This window comes from Trachymyrmex septentrionalis, unplaced genomic scaffold (genome assembly GCF_001594115.1).
Source record: "Trachymyrmex septentrionalis isolate Tsep2-gDNA-1 unplaced genomic scaffold, Tsep1.0 scaffold97, whole genome shotgun sequence".
Taxonomy (NCBI): Eukaryota; Metazoa; Arthropoda; class Insecta; order Hymenoptera; family Formicidae; genus Trachymyrmex; species Trachymyrmex septentrionalis.
In genome coordinates, this window is record NW_017306160.1 from 1,679,971 (window position 1) to 1,689,167 (window position 9,197).

A 9,197-nucleotide genomic window follows, 5' to 3' on the forward strand; every position below is an offset into this window, starting at 1 on the left:
CATTTCGCGTTCCACCTTGTATATAAATTTTTATCATTAGATAATATTTTTAGTAAATTGATACTCTTAAGAGGGAAGAAATTTAAAAGTATTGAATAAATAACATCTCAAATTGTATTAAATTTTCTATTTTATTATCTGAAATTTTGAGCGGTTGACCAGGCTTCTTTCGATTTTTATACAAGCTTTCGTTTTTAAACGTGTCGTTCTCTAATACACTCTAGTCGACGCGCCGACCGTGAAACAATGTAGTTCGTAACGACGAGATCGTCGGTGTGCCTTGTTCTTCGCGCCTGCATCTTCTTCCTGTTTTTCTCTTCGCTGCCTCTTCGTGTTTGAGGCGGTCGCGTTCATCGAAGATGCTATTAAATTCAGCGCCATGCCGTCGCGACGATAGCGCGCGCTTTGTCTCGCCCGCTTAAACCTATATCTACCGTTCCTTTCTCGCACGCATAGGATTGACTAGGATTGACACATTGAGAATTTCGCACCGTTATACAGTATGAAAAAATGAGGAATTATGTTTTAAAATTATCCTCAGAGCCTTGAAATCTTAACTGATTTTATTAATGTTTTTTTTTTTTTTTTTCAAATAAAAGCTTAATTTAATTTCGAAAAAAATTGTCGATTTTTTCGTTAGACTTTTTTCAAAATAGTTGATATGAAATAGACTAAAATACAGAAAGCATTTATAATTTTAATTTGATATATACTAAAAAAAAATTGGATATAAATATATGTATATTTTTAATGGGGCAAATTATTAATATATAATATTAGAATTGCAACATTATATAAATCCAATATGATTGTCATGAACCCCAAAAATGTTATTAATATAAATAAATCTAGTATTATATATGAATAGATTTATACAGAGGAGTTGCATGTAAACATATTTTTAAGGTCGTTAATTGTGAATTAGTTGTAACAATTAAGAACATAGTTGCAATATTAAGAAATTCAAAATAACGAATTAAATAGTGGGTACAAAATTAAAAAATGTTTAATTTTTGATAAAAATCATAAAAGATTTTTAGGTCGTTAATTACAAGTCTGAAATCAAAGTTATAAAATTCAAAATAACGCATTCAATATAATAAATGCCTAAATTAAAAATATTTTTTTATTTTTTACTTTTGTAAAAAATCACTTATTATGGTTATGACTTCAGAATTACAGCTTTTATTCTTCGAACTTTTTGATTCAATTTATTTTGATCCATTTATCATTTTGAGATGTGATTCCTCTCCTTTTCCTCGTTTCTTTCCTTTATATTCTATATGTGAGGAGATATCTAGGACGGAAGTAAAGAGTATTTATATAATGCATAAATATTAGTGTGCGTTAAATTAAAAGACAAGTAAGAAATCGTTCAAAATTTTGAATACGTCTTTCAACATTGTTTGCATAAATTCACGGAATGTATATTTCCATTATATTTTATCGGTAATGTTTTTGTAATGTTGAGCTGAAAGAGAATAAATAATGGTGATGAAAGAAAAATATTCAAGGGAATTTTGAAAGCAAATAAGTCTAGGTAGATAGGAAAAGGTTCTGGATTATCTTTCAAAGATGGAAATAAAGAGAAAACTTTTCAAAGACTTTAACATGATCAAGGTAACCGGTGTTGAGGAAGTATTCCTCACACGAAGATTTAGAATTATTCTGCAGAAAACACACGCACATTTGTGAAAAAGATAAATACTGTTAAATTTGAAAATTATTTATACTTTTAAAACTGCAGAACTATAAATTAAACTTTATTTTTGATACTACATGCTTGCTTTGGTACACAAATTTTTTTCATGGGAGCAAAATTATAAATTTATATTTATTATTATCAATCGATTAGTTATCTGAAGAAGCACAGGAAGCACGTAACAGAAATTTCAAACAATTTGAAAAGTCTACTTGAAAACCTTAAATGTAGAGATGCAACAAATGACGTTGCAATTAAGAAGAACTTCGTCTGGTTCTTACATAAATAGCGGAAAGAATGGAAACGCCCTTCGAAAGCTGTTAACGATAAAGCTCAAAAGTTATTGTCGAACTTTTTTGTGATATGTTTGTAAAGCAAATATTGTCGTACAAGAGAATAAATGTAGTTATTACGAGTACTTGCGTAATAGGACAAATATAACTATACAGAATACTCGCGCAAATAATCAACAATCTTAAAAGCTGTATAATTTAGAAATATAATTTTTCACAGAAATAAAAAGTATTTTTAATTTAAGCATTCGTTATAATAAATATATGTACTATTTTAAATTTTGCAACTATAATTAGATCCATTATCTGCTACATCAAAATCATGTACTAATTTAGTACAAGTTAGATTAAAATTGTAAATGCTTTCTTTTTTAGCTGCTATTTTACATCTGCTTTTTTAAAAATACGCCTATATCTCAAAAATTGACTTTGACAACTTTTTAAAAATTGAATAAGGTTTAATTTAAAATATATTAAAATCAATTAAGATTTGAAGGTAAAATACAATTTTTCATTTTTCTCCCATGTGTGTCATCCTGTTGCCGTTGTACGTTAACTTGTTTTCAATATGTTTATTTTTATCAATATATAAATAAAACACAATACACGCTAGTAAAAACATGTTTAAAAAGGGAAATAAGTTTGTATAAGTTTTGTGTATTATATTGGCATCCAAAGAAAGTTTAAAAATAAAAAATGTTTTTCCATGTTTTTTAGTGTTAGTGTCTCTAGATCATCGACACATATTTTAATGATTTAGGGTTAGTTAAATCATTTGCAATCGATTTAACTAACCCTTTTAACCCTTTGTTTAGTCTTTTTTGCTCAAAGTCGCAAGTGAAATTTTTCTCTTAAATTTTATCCTCATTTTTCCTCAAATTTTAATTTTTATTAAATCAATATTTAAGTAAAAAATTATTTGGTAAACAAAGATATTGGAGAGTAATTTGAATTTTTCTACATTTTTTGAAAATTTATTAGAACGATAAAAAAAGCTTGGGCTAAATAAAAAACTCAGATTGCAAAGGGTTAAAAAAGATTATAATAAAAAAGGATTAAAAAAGATTTATAAGAGTACTTTACATAGATACACATTTCCAAATTTTCGAACGTCAAATAAAATTATAAATTAAATACTTCTTGTTTAATTTTTTACTCAAAGTATAAAGCGCACACATTCAATATAAATAAAATTTCCCAGACATTTTCATTGTAAAATAATTGAAATAATCATTTCTTATTAATCCGATTTCTATATCTATAAAATGTGTGCCGATAATTCAGAGACACCCTATATGCAAGATAAGAGCGGACAGGATCAGTCTGAACTTGATGTGCCAGCGTAGGGCTATCTTCTCGTTAAAATGTATATACGCCAATGTATATTTCCTCGTACTTCCCTACTATACACGCAAGAAGATAAGCGCGATTTTCAACAGATACGCATAATATCTTGGATTTTCTGTCCCTATTGGATAGATAATTGCGCGTGTTCACACAATCTGGACACGCCGGCACACACACGATCCTTTTATTTCTCTCGTTTTCACAGGTAAGCCCTGTGGTTTGTTATAAATATTGGCGTTGGTAAGAATAGCGATATAGGTAATGGCAATTCCACATGTACATGTGTCGCATATGCGTAACTACCGCTACGCATGCACGTACGCATTTTACGCAAAACGTATCTCTTTTTTCGCCGTTAGAATTAATCGATCCGATGAATCTATCGCTTATTTCTTGAAGATACTCTCCTCGTAAAGTTATCTTCATGTGCGTATAGAATTTTAGCGACAAACAACCTCGGAGGGCTTTCGTTTTCTCAATTATATCAAGATCGCCGCGAATCATATTATATAACACTTAAAGTTCTTTTAAAGATTTCGTTCTTTTTTATAATGTTCATTATTTTACTACCATGTTTTGATCAAAATTCAAGTATTCAAAATTAAAATATTGTGCTAATAATGGGATGTGCAATGGACAGGATGGAGATTAAATGGGGTAAACTTGACGCGCGATGGATCTGAAAAAAAATTTATTACTAAAATTGGAATCAGTATAATTTTGATGAGTTTCGATTTTGATGGAACGGAAACACAAAAGTGTCCATTCGTTCGTTCATTCGGGATGAAGAAACGCAATATACATAACCGACATAAAATATATTTCTTTATTCCCCATAGCATTCAACTCATCAAGATTATATCGATCTTTCTGCTCAAATGGTCTCGATGACGTTCGATGGAATTGCATTACTGCTGATAAACAATTCCGACGACATAAGACAATTCTGAACACAAGTTATCTTGTTTTTTTAGCGTTAACTTTTATTTGAACAATTTAATGTAACGTCACTGTTAATCAGCAGTTACAGTGATGATCATGACGATGAGACTTAATAATGTTGTTGAAATGAAAGAATCTTGGCAAACATCCACGAGCGTGTGGTGATCGTCGAGGTAACAACGGCGATCGTCGCGGATAATCCACAACGTGTTAGGAACCGGAAACGGATACGGACGAGGATTTCCTTGGACGATCTTCGCTACTGCGACTCGTTGGATTCATCGTAGGGCGGATTGTTTCGCATCAACCTATTTTTATCCACCGATCAATCGAATATTCAAGGGCGGCCAACCACCTGAAATAATAGTAGGAAATTATTTTCGGTAGATGTACACACTAATAATAAGGAAAATAAACGTCAAAAGTTTTAATTAATTGTTAAATTGTAAAAAGAAAAATTTATTACATTTGCATTTATTCTGTATACAAAAAAGTAATTCTAATAACCAGACATCTTTATCCAAACATTTACGCGAAACTTTATTTGTTTATTTGTTATTATTAAATCTTAAGTGTTTTTTTTTTTTTTTTAATAAAATATCATTTAATTATAATCTTTAAGTACTATTGAATTATAATATTTTAGTAAAAAAAATATTTTAGATTAATAATAATAAAATTTTGTGTAAATATGTGTCTGGATATACATATGTACATGTCCGATCATTGGAACGTTTGTCCTATTGAAGTTGAAAATGACTGATATCTGCTTACCGTTTTTTATCCATTTCTGATTCGCTAGCGAAGATATAACTCCTTTGCGTGGGATCCGGTGGTTGCAACTCAAAAGCGTGTTTCCTGCCGCCGGAACTCGGAGCGCTGCTATGTACCCTGAAGCCGTGTAGACACGCCACGCCAAATGCTTTATCGGCGTTGGCGTCGTCATAGAAATACAGTGCGGCATCCTTCAGCACGCAATATCGCCTGGACCAGCCTGTGGGCGAGGACGTTTTCCGCGCGTGTTCCTGTTGTTTGTTCAAATACCCGAAACAATCTGGCCTCTGGATAGCGCACGCAGCCATCTCTCTCATTCTTAGCGAAGAGTCCAGCCAAGTGTCAATCTGACAAGAAGATTGAGTAGTTATTAAAGAAATTGACTAAATAAATGAGAAAAAGTAAACAAGTTTATGAAAAAATGTACAAATAGCATTGCACGTGTACGCGTGTTTGCAGATATACTTTGTAAAAAAATTATTTATTTAAAATGTAATTATTTTAAATAAATAGTTGGAGAGACATTAAATAATTCGTACAGCAATTCACTTTGCATTACCTGATTGTTCCTCTCAACAGCTTCGCGAATAACCGTAATCCATCGAGCTGCCGCGTCTTCGGTATCGGCCGCCAGTCGTAGTGTTGGAGCACCTTTTTTCTTTATCGCGAAACCATGCACTCTCAATTCAGGCGTCTGCTCCACATCGTACTTGAGAAGCATTACCGCTCCCACCGGTTGCGAATCCTGTTACGATAAGTGCACTTTAAGTCAGAAATTGACTCTCGACTTGGGTAAATCAATTCTCGGCAATTTCCACTTCGAATCTTCGAAATTACATCGATTCTATTTTTTTTTTTTTACTTTTAAATAAAAAATAAACAAGTATCCCTTATTTTATTTTTTCTTAAATATAATATATCTGGAGATATTTCCTTTATGTTATGATTTCTCATAAAAATTCTCTACGTAGATATTCGCAGGCACCTGGTGTGCAATAAGCTTACGTTACAAATTTGCTTTTAAAAGTAATAAATTTCGCTTACCGAGTCAGTCTTATAACAATACAGGCAGTTGTCGCGACGAAGAGCGAACCATCGTCGAACCCATTTTTCCGTGCACGACGATGTGGATTTTCTCCATAAGTATCCCGAGTAGAGTGGTGCTTCTTCAGCGCTCTCCTTCGCTCCGGTACGTGCAACACGCGGCGCCAACACGTTGCAGGTTCTTGCGACTTCTAATTCCAGAACATCCGTACCGGAGTGCGCCAGTCTTACGACCTCCGAGTGCGTAGCGTCCATAACGCTTCTGCCGTTCACCGACATGATGATGTCGCCAACCTCGAGACCGGAACTCTCCGCGGGCGTGTCTGGCTCGATCGCGGAAACTACCACGGGCTTCGAGCCATGAATACGGAATCCAAATTCGCCGCCAGCTTCGCGTTTCACAACTACCCTCTTGTCGCTTTCTGTAAATATTAAGTATAGCTGCAGCTTTTTCTCATGAAAACAAAGAAATTGGAAAGTTGAAATCCTTTTGCAATTGACAGAATGATCTTTTTTTATATTTTTAGAGAATTTTACAAAATTTGAAATTAACATATTTTATCTGTTTTATATTACATTTATCAAAAAGAAATATGTGTATTTTAAAATATTGTTAAATCAATTTCACAGATTGTTACTAATTTGATGGTAATCATAGTTATTAATTTATTCAACACTAAAAACGCACCTAAATATTTATACTTAAAATCTGGCAAAAAAAATTTAATTATAATCTCGAATTTTATAACTTATTTTATATTTTATAATTATTTTATATATTATAATAATTATTCTATACATAATACTTTTTAATCTTTATTATACATGAATATACCTACTAATATTTATGAAGAAAAAACGCGCATTATATTCTTTTCACCATAATTTCGTATGTTGAAACACAAAAGATTAGTACATTTTAATTCCCCTTACAGTAGCATTTAATATGCAAATCCGAACGGATTACATTTTGTCGCGAAGCATTTAATATACTTGTACAAAGGGACTCGCGTACATGAAGTGGTTTAAATTGTTAAGCCTCGCGCTTTATAGCCATGCTATGTGGTATCGAGTGACGTATCACAGGAATAGTGCGACACGATTATGTCCACGCGAGCACAATCGGGCAAGCAAATCGGTCGCTCTAGATCAGAAAAGGGCCGAAGCGGAAGAAAAATGTATCGACGATAGTTCGACGCGACGTTCAATGCAAAAAGGCGCGAGGCGCCGCGTCAGCATGAGCTACAAACGTAATCGAGCATATTTAGAGCTCAGACCTTTTCCTTCGTGATACAGAGGTGGCTCCGGTCGCCGTCATCGTGCACCACCATGGGTGCCGCTTTTATTTTCGCGCCACTGCAAGCTTTATCCATTTTAGTCCTCGCTTTGATCATGAACGTGAAAGACGCTGGAAAAAGCACGACTTGATCGTGCGCGCGAAGTTCATCATATACGGCATCGTAAGCACTGCCGGGTATGGATATACATAGAGGCAGTGGTCAAGAGGTAATGAGGTGGTGTAATACCCCGTGTATCCCCTAGATTCATCGTCGTATGTCCCATCTATGGATACTTTGATCGATTTCAGCCCGATTAGAAAAATGTCGCGACACCAATAACGCCATAGTCGTAAATGTCAGGCGTAAAGCGCTACGTTTTATCAATGAATTAAATCTTCTTACACGAGAAGATACACGAGTTGCACTAGATACTTTGTAATGGCAGGTGCACTTATTGAGACATCTAAATCATGCCTCGGCAATTCCTGGCCGACGTTCAGTGTCGTTAGCGGTACACCTTTTAACTTTTTGTCAAGATATAGCACCTTTGCTGGATATTTGTCGTTAATTTGACGCCAGCTAGTGCTTTATGAATAGAAATTGAGTCATAAATATAAATTATCTCCGCCGTCTCTTCAAGTAATTGTAAGACTCCCTAGGGAATGTCGTAATTATAATTAAGTGCCGCTTGACCGAAAAGGTAACTTCCATGAAATATTGTAGTTCAAAAGAAAGAAGATTTTAAAAGGGAATATCTTATTTTATGTACACGAAGAAGAAGATTTTGGGAAAATATTAAAAAATTTAGAGCTAAATACAGATCTGAAAATAATTTTGCTGAGCCATCAAAATAATGACAATACGTAGAAATCTAAAACTGAACAACGTTGCAAAAAGTTTCAACGTTCTAGTAACCAGTTTGTGCGTCCTACATAATTATTCTAATGCTTCAACAAAATTATTTTTAGATCTGTATCTACGTAGCTAAATTTTTAAATACCTCAGCAAAATCGTTCGTTTTGTGTATTAACATATTTTTTAGAATAAACATTATCGATCGTAACGTATTGATGTATTGAATCTTAATATGATTTGTGCATTGCAAAGTTTGACGAGTCGTCAACTTTGACGAGAAAAAAAGTGGAGTAGGTGTGTGTATCGATATGTTTGTATCTGTGTTGATGGCTAATCTATTAGTATTTCTGACATTTTTACGTATTGTATGACACATGTATAGTTATATATACATAAATACCTACACGGTTAAAAACTTAAAATACATATTGTGTGTAGATCCGATTAGATCCAAAGTAACAGCTTTCACAAATGATGTTATAGAAAAATTTGTCCATTTTTAAATATATTTATGGGGATACTCGATCAGTGTCTGATAAGTTACAAAATATCGTGAAATCAATGTTCGACTGAAACAACTTTTTCCATATAATTAGTACGAGATCTTTTAACGTAGAAAAAAATTCTGCTTAAAACATTAACGTAAACGCCATTCATCATTACTGATCAATCCAACTGTCATTTTTACTTCTTTTTCCAAATATTTTTTTCCTATACTTGAAAATAAAACTTCATCCCGTTACCTGGCGTCGTCACACCAAATTTCGCCAGAGCTTGACCCTCCCTACACCAGACTCTGAGCATGCACTTAAGCAGCTCTTCCAGAGCTTGCTTCAATGTCACGTCCTTGCCCACTTCCGTCGTGCACTCAGAACCCGCGGAGTTGCACACCATCGTCGGTTGTCAACGGGACAAATTCAAGGCAGCAGGAGATTTGTCACTCGTGGATTGTCCTCTTCT

At 33.5% G+C, this 9,197-nt stretch overlaps 1 protein-coding gene across 3 annotated transcripts in view; it reads right to left on the bottom strand.

Annotated features, from left to right (window-relative positions):
* Nucleotides 1-3,248: 3,248 nt before the first annotated feature.
* LOC108756268 overlaps nt 3,249-9,197 on the bottom strand; it is a 22,977-nt gene continuing 17,028 nt past the window's right edge. For 2 of the 3 annotated variants that reach the window (XM_018499932.1, XM_018499931.1), the window contains 4 exons: nt 6,103-6,524; nt 5,618-5,803; nt 5,059-5,405; nt 3,249-4,639 (listed from right to left, as the gene is read on the bottom strand). In XM_018499932.1, the coding sequence (XP_018355434.1) occupies nt 4,588-4,639; nt 5,059-5,405; nt 5,618-5,803; nt 6,103-6,524 (1,007 nt within the window). In that variant the 3' untranslated portion in view covers nt 3,249-4,587. Of the gene's footprint in view, nt 4,640-5,058; nt 5,406-5,617; nt 5,804-6,102; nt 6,525-8,980; nt 9,143-9,197 lie in introns of all 3 variants that reach the window. The other variant, XM_018499933.1, reaches the window with a different exon arrangement.